The sequence below is a fragment of the Ornithorhynchus anatinus genome, chromosome 2 (genome assembly GCF_004115215.2).
Source record: "Ornithorhynchus anatinus isolate Pmale09 chromosome 2, mOrnAna1.pri.v4, whole genome shotgun sequence".
NCBI classification, from domain to species: Eukaryota; Metazoa; Chordata; class Mammalia; order Monotremata; family Ornithorhynchidae; genus Ornithorhynchus; species Ornithorhynchus anatinus.
Window position 1 is genome coordinate 54,273,991 of NC_041729.1, and position 15,511 is coordinate 54,289,501.

At 50.7% G+C, this 15,511-nt stretch overlaps 1 protein-coding gene across 1 annotated transcript in view; it reads left to right on the forward strand.

The window, feature by feature from the left end:
* The first annotated feature begins 1,228 nt into the window (after nucleotides 1-1,228).
* USP7 (ubiquitin specific peptidase 7) overlaps nucleotides 1,229-15,511 on the forward strand; it is a 93,107-nt gene continuing 78,824 nt past the window's right edge. Inside the window, exon 1 of the mRNA XM_029053792.1 lies at nucleotides 1,229-1,304. Coding sequence (XP_028909625.1) covers nucleotides 1,229-1,304 — 76 coding nt within the window. The remainder of the gene's footprint in view (nucleotides 1,305-15,511) is intronic.

Below are 15,511 nucleotides of genomic sequence, written 5' to 3' on the forward strand. Positions count from 1 at the left end.
AGCCTCACGTGGGACAACACGATTCCCCTGTATCTCCCCCGGCGCTTAGAACAGTGCTCTGCACATAGTAAGCGCTTAACAAATAGCATCATCATCATCATCCTTCTCCCCCTCCCTCTTCCTTCACCCCCTTCCCTCCTCCCTCCCGCCTCCTTCTCCCCCTCCCTCCTTCTCTCCCCTCCTCTCCCTCCTTCTCTCCCCCCTCACTCCTTCTCTCCCCCTCTTTCTCCCCTCCTCTCCCTCCTTCTCTCCCCCTCCCTCCCTCCTCTCCCTTCTTCTCCTCCTTCTTTCCCCCTCTCTCTCCCCCCTCCTTCCTTCTTCCCCTCCTCTTTCTCTCCCCCCTCCCTCCTTCTCCCCCTTTCTCTCCCTCTCCCCTCTTTCTTTCCCTCTTCCTTTCCCTCCCTCCTTCTCCCCGCCCCTCTTCCTCCCGTCCCCCGCCCCCCGGGCGGCCCCTCCCCCGCTCTCCCTCCGCCCCTCCCCGTCCCCGGTGCCCGGCCGGTCCCTCCTCCCCGTCCTCCTCCTCCTCTCCGTCCTCCTCCTCCTCCTCCTCCTCCCCGTCCTCCCCGCCTGTGTGCCCCCCCCCCCCCCCCCACCTTGGTGTTGGGGGTGTGGGGTGGTGGCCGGGCCGGGCCGGGCCGTGGCCGGGGTGTGCGCGGGCGGGTGCGGACGGACGGACGGACGGGCGGGCGGACGGACGGACGGGGGTCTCCGGTGTGGTGGTCGAGCGGGTCCCGCCCCGGGCCCCCCATGCGGATGTGACATTTGAGGCGGCCGCCATTTTGAGAGGGAGAAGCGGAGCGGCCGGTCCTGCCGCGCTCCGCAGCCCCGGAGGCCGCCCCGGAGCCCTTCCCCCGAGCGCCCCCCGCGCCCCCCGAGCGCCCCGGAGCCCCCCGGAGCCCCCCGGAGCCCCCCGCACGGCCGGACGCGGAGCCGGGCCGGGCCGGGGCGGCACAGCGCGGAGCCCCCGCGGCCGAGGGGAGCCCGGTAGGCCCGGCCGGGCCCGCGGGAGCCGCAGCGGCGCCGGCGCTCGGCCCCCGGCCCCTGCCCGCTGCCCCCGAGCCCCGACAGCGGCGGGCGGGCGGGCGGCCCGGCCGGACGGTCCCGTCCCCTCCGCCTCGGCGCCGACATTGGGCGAATAGCGAGCAAATACGTGCGCGTCTCCCTGCCTCCTCCTCCTCCTCCTCCTCCTCCTCCTCCTCCGGGCGGCCTGCCCCAAGGACCGGCCGACATGAACCACCAGCAGCAGCAGCAGCAGAAAGCGGGGGAGCAGCAGCTCAGCGAGCCCGAGGACATGGAGATGGAAGGTGAGAAGCGGGGGATGCTTCGGAGGGGCTCTCCATCCCCCGCCGCCCCGGCCCGGAGGGGCTTCCTTTTCTTTTGCCCCCCCCCCCTTCCCCGGCTCCGACCGTGCCTCTTTCTCCTTCGGTTGCCCGTCCCGGCCCCTTTCATTGTATGGGAGCCCAGGGAGCCACGCGCGATGCTCGCCATCTTTAATGGAGGCGGGCGGACCCACAGACACGCTCCCCCCTAGACGGCCGGCACCCGCATCGCCGGGCGAGGGGGCGGCGGGACCCGCCCGGCCCGAGGGTGGCTTCTGTCCCCCGCCCGAGTTTGGGGGCCCGGCCCGGCCCGGCCCGGCCGGAAACCTCCCCGCCTCGATGGAGGCCCTGCACAGTCATGCGGCGGCGGGGGAGGGACGGGGGAGGCTCGGGCCTCTCCCCACCCCCCGGGCTGGGCCGTGCGGTGTGGCACTGGGTCCTCCTCCCCGGGCTGGGCCTCGCTTGCGGTGCCGCACGGGGTCCCGCTCCTCGCCTCCCCGGGCTGGGCAGTGCTGCGCTAGGTCCTTCTCCCCGCGCTGGGACTTGCAGTGGGTCCTGCCCCACCGCCTCCCCGGGCTGGGCCTTGCAGGATTGTACTGGGTCCTGCCCCACTGCCTCCCCGGGCTGGGCCTTGCAGGATTGTACCGGGTCCTGCTCCTCGCCTCCCCGGGCTGGGCCTTGCAGGATTGTACTGGGTCCTGCTCCCCGCCTCCTTGGGCTGGGCCTTGCAGTGCTACACTGGGTCCTGCTCCTCGCCTCCCCGGGCTGGGCCTTGCAGTGCTACACTGGGTCCTGCTCCTCGCCTCCCCGGCCTAGGCCTTGCAGGGTTGTACTGGGTCCTACGCCTCGCCTCCCTGGGCTGGGCCTTGCAGTGCTACACAGGGTCCTGCTCCCCGCCTCCCTGGGCTGGGCCTTGCAGTGCCACATTGGGTCCTGCTCCTCGCCTCCCCGGGCTGGGCCTTGGAGTGCTACACTGGCTCCTGCTCCTCGTCTCCCCGGGCTGGGCCTTGCAGTGCTACACTGGGTCCTGCTCCTCGCCTCCCTGGGCTGGGCCTTGTAGTGCTGCACTGGGTCCTGCTCCTCCAGCTGGGCCGTGTAGTGGGTCCTGCCCCACCGCCTCCCTGTCTCGGACCGTGCAGTGCTGGGACCTGCTCCTCGCCTCCCTGGGCTGGGCCGTGTAGTGCTGAACTGGGTCCTGTCCCTCCTCTCCGGGCTGGGCCGTGAAGCGCCGCACCGGGTCCTCCTCCCCGGGCTGGGCCGTGTAGTGGGTCCTGCCCCACCGCCTCCCCGTCTTGGTCCGTGTAGTGCCGCACTGGGACCTGCTCCTCGCCTCCCCGGGCTGGGCCGTGTAGTGTTGCAGTGGATCCTGTCCCACCGCCTCCCCGGGCTGGGCCGTGCAGCGCCGCATCGTGCTGGGCCAGGCCGGGGCTGGAGGGGACCCAGGAAAGGGCTCTGACACGGCCCACCTTGGGCCGCTCGTTTTTCCCGGAGATGCGGAGTTCCCACCCCAGGCCCCGAAAGGGGAAGAGCCCGCCCGGCTCCCTGCCCTTGGGGATAGGAAGGAAGGCAGGCCTACACCACATCACCCCTTCACTGGAGCTTGGGCACATCCTCAGCATCTCTCCACCAGTCTCTATCCCCTGGGAGCTGCTGCTGTTCAGATGCAGCCATCCAGGGGGTCCCCGGCCTGACATCTTTCCCTTTTTACACAAAGCCCCGGCTGCCCCCTTGGTCCCACGATGTTTACCCGCTAAGGGGACTGACCGCTAAAGGACTTCACCTGTGAAGCAAGGTGTGGTCAATCGGGGCGAATACCCGAAAGGTATTGATGGCAGATCTTTTATTGATGGTTAATGACATGACTCGGAGGAGACCACTTCATGCGGGCACTTGCCCAAGTCCACTTTCTCCTCCCTTGGCCCTGCGCCGCTTCCAAAGTTTTCAGAAACTGTTCCACAGATGATACCCTTTTTAAAAGCATCGGTCAGGGTTCGTCTCTTCTTATAGGTAAAGCAGGCTGGCCATTTTCAGGCTTTCCTGTGAAGAATAGTTGGACATGTAGAGTCAACTTGTTGGGTTTTTTTTTTTTATTTTCTCTCAACGTAGGAGCGAGAGTAACAAGTACTATATCGAGGCTTGGGGTTTGTTTGCGTTCGACCCGGACGTCTGCCGCTTATTCCTTGTCGCGTTGTCAGTTTTTCAACATTTCCCCTCCCGTCACGTGACTCTCAGTTTAAACTTTGGAATACAAATTGCACCCTCTCTCCGTTTTGGGAACCGTAGAAGAAGCCTGCTGGGCCACAGACTAGAGCGTGCGGAGAGGTCACCAAGTTCAGAAGGATTTTGTGCCCAGCTGGTTTTAAAAAGTAGGTAGTTCAGAAACCTGACTTGGGGGGTGATTGCGATTATATGGTCTCGTCACCGTCGATTTCACTACCTACCTTTTCTTTTGCTTGACTCTTTGACATGGCATCTATCTTGAGTTTAAAATGGTGTTTTGAAAACAGGCTTGTCTTGTTGAATTCCCCAGAGGCTGTGTGAGCCAGCACTGTAACTTGGGTGTATATGATGTTTTATGAGAGCCCTCGCTACTGCTCTTTCCGCAATGAATAATTTGTTGATAACTAGCTGCCTTAAAATAGACTTCTCAAGTTGCAAAAAAGAAATGAGTTGTTTTGGCGTCGGAGGGGCCAAATGTGACTTTTGCTGGCAGGGGTGCGGGGAGGTCAGAGGAAAAGCAGTGGCAGGATTTGATTGGGTTATCGATTTTCTAGTCAAGAAATAGGCACAACCTTAACAGAACCCACAGTACTAAAAGCAAGTCTCAAATAGGGAGCAGCCGAGAGAATTCGGGACACGCTGTTTTTAAATGGGAGACCCAGTGGATCTGACATATAGAAGTGAAAAATTATGTGTGTGTTTCTTTCAAAGTGGGATGGATAGATGGTATCAAGGACAAGGAGGACAATATTTTCACCTGTGCTAGGGCTTTGTGATTTTTCTGGGCATTTCTTCCCCCTTCTTAGGACCAGCGGAAAGTTCCTTTTTTTAAAGAAATTCTTAATGTTGGATTATTTTCTGATGGTTAAGTGAGGTATCTGAAGGAGAGAGGTAGGTTCCAGTAACTTGGTAATGCTTTCTACACAAGCTTAAGTGAATCAGGATGAGAAAGCTGCAGGGATGGGGTTTTTTTTAGAGTGAATTCAAGTTTTTTCCAGGATGGCCTTGTGTGTTTTCACTGTTTGGTTGTCGTTGGTCGTAATACCAAATTACTTGGAAGAACTAGTTTTTAAAGTTATTTTGCGCCTAGAAAATTACAGCCGAGTTTCCAAATAAGCCAAAGAGCCAAACTCTTCTTCGGAGTGTTTTAATGCCAGAATCCCAAAAATGTCCTGCCAGACCGCTTGATCCTGAGTTTGCCTTTTGGATTCTGTATCTAGATTACTTTCTCGGTCCGGGAAGGTGAAGGCTCTGATGTAGAGCCTGTCATATTAAAAAAAAAGCACCTCGCAAATTATCCACAGTTAGCCTTTTTGAAAGCTCACAGGTTGCCGTTCTCACAGACATGGGTGACAGGCTTTAAAAAAAACAAACAGCCAACTTCCTTCTTATGAATCGATGCTATTTATTGAGCGCTTACAGCGTGCAGAGCCCTGTGACGCCAGAAACTTTGGAAAGCGGTGAATTGGAGGATCTCTGCAGGAGACCAGGTGGTCCTAGAATCAACAACAAAGAAACTTTGAGGAGGCTGATCAGTTGGGCCTTTTTAGGTCTGGTAAGCAAGAGGAAAAATGCTGAGCAGAAGCAGTGGGTCGCTCTTGGGGAGGGAAGGGCCGGGGAAGGCAGGGAGGCAGGTTAGGTTGGTCATCCTTTCCCGTCCACCAAAAATAATGCAGGGTGAGGAAACTGAACTATCTACGGGCATTTGGTTGGTAGGCTTTCATTCATCCTAATTTTTATAGAACCTCGCCTTGTCCTTTTGTGTCAGTTGGCCACCGCGGAGAGTAACAATGGCCGGGATGGTCTCGCCGTGTTTTGGTTTTGTTTTGTAAAAGCGGAGAGAAACGAGGAGAGGAGGGAGGCCTGAAATGGCCTTTTGGCCGGGCCTGTGACTTGCAGATATTGGAAATGCAGTTGAACACTTCCTCACCCACTGTGGCTGTGGTCTCCTTGAAGGCAGCAGCCTTCGGACTGCGCTTCCAGTAAATACCGCCAGACTCTTCCCCTCTTCTGAAATCACATCACCTCCAGGAGGTCTTCCCCAATTAATTACTAATCTCCCCATTTCATGTACCACCCCTCCCTCACCTCTTCAACCCTCCCTCACTGCCTCAGCATTTAAATTCTCACAACACTTCCCCACAAGCTCTTACGTGCGTAGCTTTATACTCTCTTACTTCCTCCTACCTGTGATTTAGTTGGTGTCTGTTTCTCCACCTGCTTCCCCACCCCCCACGAGAGCATAAAGTCCTGGAGGGTAAGGGTCATGCCTACTAATCCAGCTCTTTCAAGTGCTTAGTAAAGTGCTTTGCCCACAGTAGGTGCTCCATAAATACTATTGATGGTTTGAAATGAAGTGGGAAATTCAGGGGTGTGTATGTGATTTATTCTTTTCCCTTATGTTTTCTGGGCGTGCTCCTCAGAGGGCGAGTGTCAACACTCCCTTAGTCTGATGACCCCGATTCTGACTTTGAGCCATCTGCCGGACTGCCCCTTCTTCCTTTTTTTTTTAACATGGTATTCGTTGAGCGCTTCCTATGTGCCAGGCACTGTGCTAAGTGTCGGGGTAGATGCAGGCTATTCTGGTTGGACACAGTCCCCATCCCACATAGGGCTCAGAGTCTTAATCCCCATTATACAGATGCGGTAACCGAGGCCCAGAAAAGTGAAGAGACTTGCTCAGGGTCACACACAGCAGACAAGTGGCGGGGTCGAGATTAGAACCCGGGTCCTTCTGACTCCCAGGTCTGCGCTCTATCCACTAGGTCACACTGCTTCTTGACCTGGCGTGCACTCCTCGGTCATCAGGTTCTCTTCCATCCATACCATTCCAGCAGCTCCCGAAGCAGAACGGGCCCTGGGAGTCGGAAGGGTGCCGATCCCGACTCCGCCACCTCTCGGCTCAGTTACCTCATCTGTAAAATGGGGATTAAGGCTGTTTGCCTCGGGTGGGACACGGACCGTGTCCAACGTGGTTAGCCTGTATCTACACCAGCGCTCAGTACGGTCCCTGGCATTTAGTAAGATCTTAAATGCCATCAAGAAATTGTATTGAACGCTGACCGTGTGTACAGAGTGCTGGGGAGCGTACAACAGAACAGAATTGGTAGACACTTTCCTTGCCCACAGTGAGCTTACATTCCGGGGTGGGGAGAGATAGTAACACAAGTATTTTATAATGTTTCATCAGTCGGGAGAAGCTTTTGTTCTTCCTCGGGTACATTGGTCCATTTTTTTCCACATTCAGTGTCCCATATTCTTTTTTTATGGTATTCGTTCAGCACTTCCTATGCAACAAACACTGTTCGAAGCACTGGGGAAGATACAAGCTAGTGAGGTTGGACACAGTTCCCGCCCTGCAACGGGCTCACGGTCTAAGTCGGAAGAGCCTAGGGATTCTCTTTTCTGATTTTCCCACCAACTGCTCGTGGCCTGGGCCTATTCAAGTGTGTGCAAGCCCCGTTGTCAGTGGTTTCTAGCAGAGAGCTTGGGGAGCCAGAGAGAAGTGAGTCCGATGTCCATCTGGCCCCCTCTCAGTCCCCCCCCCCCCATACCCCCAGTGCTGCTTATCCTGGATTGGGAAGCCTTCCCCAACCTTATGTGGCTGGGCTATTGTGGCCGCTGCCAAAATTGTAGCCCTGTAGAGAACAGTGATCAGGCATGCTCAGCTTCCTTGGTGATAAAACTAGCCTAGTTGGTTCAGTCGTGTTTCTCGAGCGCTTACTATGTGCCGAGCACTGTATTAAGCCCTTGGGAGAGTACAGTACAGCAGTAAGCCGAACCATGCCTTGCCCGCAACTACCCAATGGGCATTTTAGTGCTTTTGGGGTGGGGTGGTATTATGGGTTGATGAATAACTTGGATACCCATCCCAGCCCCACAGCACCTGTGTCAATAGCCTCATACCCTGTTATTTCCCTTATCCATAATTAAGTTTGTTGTCTGTCTCTCCCGAAGACTGTAAGCTCCTAGTGGGCAGGGTTAGTGTCTAAGGACTCTCCTTGTGTTGTATGAACACGGTAATTGCTGAATAAATACCTCCGATCGAATAACTAGCATTAGGAGAGATGTGAAGTTTACAGACAATATTAACTTCCCAGTTCCCTCTTCCCACACTCCTGAAAAGCAACAACAGCAACAAAAAATAATAATAATGTTGGTATTTGTTAAGCGCTTACTATGTGCAGAGCACTGTTCTAAGCGCTGGGGTAGATACAGGGTAATCAGGTTGTCCCACATGAGACTCACAATCAATTCCCCATTTTACAGATGAGGTAACTGAGGCCCAGAGAAGTGAAGTGACTTGCCCACAGTCACAAGCTGACAAGTGACAGAGCCGGGATTCGAACCCATGACCTCTGACTCCCAAGCCCGGGCTCTTTTCACTGAGCCATGCTGCTTCTCTTTCCTGGGCCTGGGAGTCAGAAGGTCATGGGCCCTGCCACGTGTTTGCTGTGTGATCTTGGTCAAGTCACTTAACTTCTCTGTGCCTCAGTTGCCTCATCTGTAAAAAAAAAAAAATTGGGATTGAGTGTGAACCTAATGTGGGACAGGGACCGGGTCCAACCTGATTAACTTGTACTAGTCCAGCACTTAGAACAGTGCTTGGCACATAGTGAGCTCTTAACAAGGACCGTAGTTATTATTACTATCCCACACTTTCTTTTATTGAAAAATATAAGAATTCCTTCCCTTTCTGCAGCAGCACACAGTAAAAAATGGTAACCTTGTTTTTCCTATGGAACTGCTCATGCTAACTGGTGCCTTTAGTAAACGCATCTTTTGTTTAGCAGGCCAGCATTGCATATAAACCTTAGCCCACTTGCCCCATGTTTAGAGAAATTAGAATACGCCCCAAAGAAATTGGGCTGCGGGCAAGAAGGTCTTCCAGTACAAATAAAAGCATCTGAAGTATTATTATGTTTTTTCAAGTGTCTGCCGCCTTTAGATGTATCACTGTGACAGAGTAGCCGGTACGGAAAGGGTCCTTGGAAATTTTATTCATGGGATCTTTTGCAGTTTAAAAATAAGCAAGGTTAACTTATGAGGCCTCTTCAAACAAACTACACTACCTAGACTCTAAGCTCACTGTGGGCAGGAAATTTGTCTGCCAGTGCTGTTATATTGTACTCTCCCAAGCGCTTTAGTATGTATGGTGCTCTGCACACAGCGCTCAATAAATATGACTGACGGATAAACTAGCTCTAGTTTTTCAGTAGTTCAATCTCGATTTGGCAGATTTTGCACTTTTTCTTTGGATCGTTCTCTCAAAGACAATGAGGTGAAAGTAAGCTGATCCAGGTCGGCGACCTGTCTGTCTTTCGTATGCCACTAGGGTTAATTTGAGGCTGCAAATTAGTTTAATGTGTTTTAAACGAATGGAATTGACATAAACCTTTCAAAAAGCTTTACTCTCCCCCCCACCCCCCAGTCTCGGAGATATTTTTTAAGACAGTGTTCCTCAATGAGATTAACATATCTCACGTTTTGTTTTCATAGTATTTTTTGTTACCTTATATGCATTTTTGTCTTGTTTTTTATTGCTTCCATCAGTTCGTAGTCATATCGAGATTTTTTTGCAGCACGCAGAACGCTTGGGAGAGTATAATACGGTAGAATCGGTGGACAAGATCACCGTCCACCAGGAACTTACATTCATTCTAGCGGAGGAGTTTACAGTCTTCCCGCGTGGGTGAAAAGAAGTGTGTATTTTCAGAACAGTGAGTAGTTGCTTAACTCATGTAAGGTGGAAGTCATTTTAACAATTTAGTCTTGCTACTCTGCAGTTGCAGGTCTAAATTTAAAATGCAGGAATTGCTTCTAAAGCCCTTGGACCATGGTAATTTGAATAGAAAAACTGGCAATGTAATTTTAGAAGTTTGAGAGAAATAAGGTGCTTTAAGTTTTGGGGGTTTTTTTTTATGGTACTTAAGCACTTACTATGTGTCAGTCACTGAGCTAACCGCTGGCGTAGACCAAGCTGATCAAGTTGGACGTAGTCCCTGTCTCACATGGGACTCAAAGTCTTAATCCCCATTTTACAGTTGAGGGAACTGAGACACCGAGGAAGTTAAGTGACTTGAAGTGAAGCAAAAAGTGTGAGCCCAAGATGACCAGTGCTAGCAAACACACACACACACACACACAGATTCAGTTATATATGCTGTTTAGTTATATTTACTGTTCTAAATGTTGAGGTAGATATTAAATCAGGTTGAGCACAGTCCAGGTCCCCCATGGGATTCAGTCATAACCCCCACTTCACAGATATGGTAACTGAGATCCAGAGAAGGTAAGTGACTTGCCCAAGATCATACAACAGAAAAGTGAATGAGCCAGGGTTAAGACCCAGGTCCTTGTGTCTTGCAGGCCTGTGCTTTATCCTCTTGGCCACTCTGCTTCTCTCTTAAGAAGTTTACAGTTACTGCAACTCATTACTCCCCTCCCTGCCTCTTTCGAGATAAAACAGACCTCCTTTTGAACTTGGTAGGTACACCTGGAAGCGGAAAGACTTTGGGAAAGTTATCTTCTCCACTCAGTTTGCTCACTTGGACCTGGTAGGAGGGGAAATATGGGCATCGTTTCCTTGACATTACCACCCTGCCTACCATCCCACGGGTTAGACTATTTTAAATCGGCATTTCAAACACACACTGCCTCTTGATGTAAAGTTGGTTTTTCACCATTCTGTCTTCTTGTGTGCCTTGAAGGTAGCCGAGCCGAAAACCGAAATTGTTCAGTGAAATAAAATTGAGCTCTGTGGAGAGTACACTGTGCGTGTGAGAGGGAAAAAAAAAACTAGCGTCCGTTACAGTTATTTCTGGGTAAATGCCATGAAAACATTTATTCAAATCAGTGTTAGCCCGGTTGTCTTTGCCCTGCTCCCTAAGTCCGACCGACACTTTGTAGTGAGAAGCGGAGGAGCTGGAAGTGGGGGTTTGTCTACCAGGCTCTCAGCGGCCAAGGTTTTTGAGTGCCGATCAGCCTTGGGCGTTACTCGAGGTGGACGGGCTTAGCCGGAATCCTGAAAATAGTTGGGTAATGCGGGTGGGAAAGACTGCACTGGGAGTTGGCTCCTGGCGCTGCTAATTATGCTAATAAGAATAATTGTGGTATTTGTTAAGTGCTTACTATGTGCCAAGCATTGTACTTTCTAAGTGAAGGAGTAGATTCAAGATAGGGCCCACGTGGGGCTCAAGCGATCAATCAATCAGTGGTATTTATTGAGGGTTTACTGTACTAGGCATTTGGGAGAGTTTAGTAATAATAATAATAATAATAATAATGATGGTAGTTGTTAGATGCTTCCTACATGCCAAACACTGTTCTGTGTTGTAACAGAGTCAGTAGACACATTTCCTGCCCACAGCAAGCTTACAGTGTCTCACAGTCTGAGTAGGACAGGTATCGATTCCCCATTTTTGCAGATGAGAGTCCTGAGGCCCTGAGCAGCTCAGTGACTTGCCCAAGGCCACACAGGAGATTGCTGGGCAGAGCCGGGATTAAAATCTAGCTCCTCCAACTCCCTGACCTGGGCTTTTTCCACTACACCACGCTGCTTCTCACGTAGGTGCCATGTGGGTAAGGACCTTTGGGAGGAAACCCCAAACCAGCAGACTGAAAGGGAAGGAGTTGGTACATTCATTCAATAGTCTTTATTGAGCGCTTACTATGTGCAGAGCACTGTACTAAGTGCTTGGAATTCACGCTTAGCGCAGCACTTTGCACACAGCAAGCACTCAGTAAATACGATTGAATGAAGTATGGCTTCCTTTTAGTGCCTTAAACGGGGAGAAGGGTGGGGAGCTTCTTGGGGAGCTCGGGAGTGAAGCGGGTCTTTGGCGTTAGCAAACTGTTTTCTGCCTCCGCTGCTGTTAAAATTGCTTTCTCCACCTTGGTAATTGGCTTTTCACCTCATCACTACCTCACTCAGTCAATCAGTGATATTTATTGAGCACTTAGTGTGTGCTAGGGAAAGTACAAGTGTCCGTCGTTGCCCCCGCCCTAGACTGTAAACTCACTGTGGGCAGAGAATGTGTCTAGCAATGTGTACTCCCAAGATCTTAATACAGTGCTGTGCCCACAGTAAGAGCTCAATAAATACCACTGGCTGATCCCTGCCCACAGTGAGCTTCCAGCCCACTCTCTGCAGGTGTCTCCTTGATGGAAGCGGGGAGTATGCCACAATATCATAGGCTTCCTTCCTGAATCATCACTCAATCTGTTGTAGTTGTTTTTTTTTTTTTTTTAACCATTTTTGTTTTTCTTTGTGGAGAGGTGATATGGGGAAGGTATTTTTAGGGGGATGAAAAGATGAGAAAGTTTGTAAACCACAGCTGTAGAGAGTGCAGTGATGAACTTTTGATAGGCTGGTTGTGAAAATTCAGAGGAAGAAAGTTAACCACAGGCCATAGGGCACAAGTGGGTTTTTTTGTCATCGTTGTTGTTTTTCCACCATAGTTCAGTCAGTCCAGGGTAGTCCTGAGGATTCTCGCTGGTGACCACTAGCAGGACTTAATTCGGGCCGCTGTCAGGCTTGCGAATGACACAGCACTGTCATCCTCAGCCATTCTTGGGTAGGTGAGAGAGGCAAAGTAAAGTAGTAAGCTGACATTTGGGTAACAGGCTTTGAAAATGATGTGGTTCACCACATACGCTGAGCGTTTTAAGTGGTTTATTGCCAAAAATAGTTTGTGGACCATTGGTAAAAAGCCAGTATGTGGAATTCAGTGTCGTAGTAGGATTTTTGACTCAGATATTGCATGTTATTTTTTCAAGGTGCTGGTATGGCTAGGACTATTTTTTTTTAAACTTTAAATGAAATCTCATTCTTTAACACGTGTCCTGATTAGAAAATTAGACATGGAATCTTTCCTAAAATAAGTCATGAGCGTTATTATCTCTTTAAAAAAAACACTGTGGGCTAAAATCACTGATGAATAATAATAATAATAATAATAATAATAATAATAATGGTGTTTGTTAAGCACTTACTGTGTGCCGGGCACTGTTGTACGTGCTGGGATGGATACAAGCAAATGAGGTTGGACACAGTGCCTGTCCCTCATTGGGCTCACAGTCTCAACCCCCATTTTACAGATGAGGGAACTGAGGCCCAGAGAAGTGAAGTGACTTGCCCAGTGTTCCGCAGCATACAAGTAGCGGAGTCGAGACTAGAACCCACTACCTCTGATTCCCAGGCCCGTGCTCTATCCCCTACGCCATGCTGCTTCTCCTACCAACCTTGTTGTATTGTGCTGTACCAAATGCTTAGTACAGTGCTTTGCACACAGTAAAGGCTCTAAAATTACCATTGATTAATTGACTGAATGTAAGATGTAGCTGTATTGCACCTAGGTATGAAGCTTATTGAAGTCTCCAAAATGAAGAGCTCTCCATTTCAGTTTTTTTTTTTTCTGCAAGCCTGCTTGACTGCCTGATTTCTGGAGGAAGGGGGGAGAAATTTATAGTGACCTAAATATCAGCCCTTATCCTCGAGATTTCCTTGCTGGAGGTGACTGGCTCATGTAAGTCACTGGTTTGAAGAGATCTGTAAAATAGCACAAGAGGTCTGAGCCATGTTGAATACTCACCGTGCCTCAATCTGGTCTCTTTGGCCACTGGCCGTTTGTCCATTTCCTCCTTCTGGCCTGGAACTCCCTTCCTCTTCTTATCTGACAGACTCTCCCCCAACCGCCCCGGACTCCCCTCAACCCCAACTCTCCTTACCTTCCAAGCCCTATTAAAATGCCATCTCCTCCAAGAGGCCTTCCTGACTAAGCCTCAGGCTCCCCCCTTCTCCCTTCTGTCTCACCTGTGCACTTAGATCTGAACCCCGTAGGCATGTGCTAGTCACCCCATCCTCCGCGTTTACGATCATAACTTTAATTTGTTTTATTGTCTGTCTCCCCCCTAGACTGTAAACTCCTTGTGGGCAGGGAAAGCGTCTGTCAGCTCCTTTGTACTCTCCCAAGCTCTTAATGCAGTGCTCTGCATGCAGTAATAGCTCGATAAATACCATCGATCGATTTTAGTCGAACTGTCTGGCTCCAGAATGGTTCAGTGAAACTTAAAGATACGACTTGGCCAGCCTGTTCGGGTCCGGCGCCTGATGCTCCTCTTGCAAGAATGAGGTTTATTGGGAAAGATTGCAGATGGGAGTTGGGATTTCGGCTCTGTACAGTATAATTCTCTAGAAATGGGAGAATTTAGTGTGAACATCTATTCAGGGTGCTCTAAAAATCAAACTTAAACCTTTTAGTGGGAGCGGATAGGGCTACAGAACTGGGGTACACATTCTTTTCCCAGTGCCTTAGATTAATACTTAGAGGAAATACTCAATTTTCTTCAGTTCCATCAGTGGTATTTATTGAGCACTTACTGTGTGCAGAGCACTGTACTTAACGCTTGATAGAGTACGCTGTAACAGCTGGTGAGCATGTTACCAACTCCCATAAGGAGCTTACAATCTCGTTCATATGAACTGTTTTCATTGTATGTGTTTTCAAAAAGCTGAGGTATGTGTACTTCTGTGATTGTTTTTTATTCAGGTGCCTAGGCCGTTTTTGGCTAGATTTTGTATGGAGGCAGTGTGGCGTAGTGGAAAGAGCAAGAGGCTGGAAGGTAGGAGGCCCCGGGATGCGGGGGGAGGCTACCCCCCGGGTGACCTTGGGCAAGTCATAAAACTTCTCTTGGCCTGATTTTTCTCAGCTGTAAAACTGGGATCAAATAAATACCTATTGTGTTGCACTTCTCCAAGCTCATAGGACAGCGCCCTGCACACAGTAAGCGCTCTATAAATACGACTGACTCTCAACCGGTAGAACTGCAGGGAATTTTAGAATCAGCATTGGGAGGGACCTCCCAAGATCTTCTTGAGTGTACAGGCAGGACTTACCTCAAGGAGCAGCGTGGGCCAGAGGGTAAAGCACAGGCCTAGGAGTCAGAGGGACCTAATCCTGCCTCGGCTGCACGTCTGCTCTGTGACCTTGGGCAAGTCGCTTCATATCTCTGTGCCTCAGGTACCTCATCCATAAAATGGGGATTAGGACCGTGAGCCCATATGGGACATGGACTGTGTCCAACTTGATTAACTTGTATCTATCCATCGCTTGGTAGAGTGTTTGGCACATAGTAAGTGCTTAACAAGTACCATTTAGAAAGAAAATCATTCCAGGATGCTCTCTCCCTACTTCCTTCTTAAAATTCCTGAGATGGACACTCCACAGTCTCCCTGGGGAAACCAGCTTCACGTCTCTAACCTAACTGTACAGGCGACATTCAGTAGCTAGAAAGGATTTTGGTGGTTACTAGGGACCGAAGAGTGCAGTGCGTTTGGAACAAAGCAGATAAAGGGTGAATATTTCACCTTGCCGTGCACATTAAGCTCTTATGTGACCAGAACTTTGTCCTACTGGTCCAGAATGCTTCAGGGCCGATGAAAATGGCTCTTACTGCCCATAGTTTAAGCCAGTTGCAGAGCATTAGCTCCACAGAGATGGGAGGGTCTGTAAAATCAGTACACGTTGAATAGGTTCCTCAGGAATCCCAGGTCTTCACTAATTAAGGGCGTCCTGTTCGAAGCTTGAAATCAATTTGGCAACCAGTGGCGATGAGGCAATGTTGGGGCTTTGGCTGGTGACTTGCAGTGGTTACAGCCCCAGAAGAGTGTCATAGGATAGTCTCAAGTGAAGTTCATTCAGTCATATTTATAGAGAACTTACTGTGTGCAGAGCGCTGTACTAAGGTCCTGGAAGAGTACAATATAACAGTAAACAGACACATTCCCTGCCCCAAATGAACGTACAGTCTAGAGGGGGAAGCAGACATTAATGTAAATAAATGACAGATATGGACATAAGTGCTATGGGGCTGGGAGCGGGGAATGAATAAAGAGAGCAAGTCAGGGTGACAGAGAAGTAGAGGAAAGGCTTAGGGAAAGCCTGCCTCTTGGAGGAGATGGGCCTTCAGTA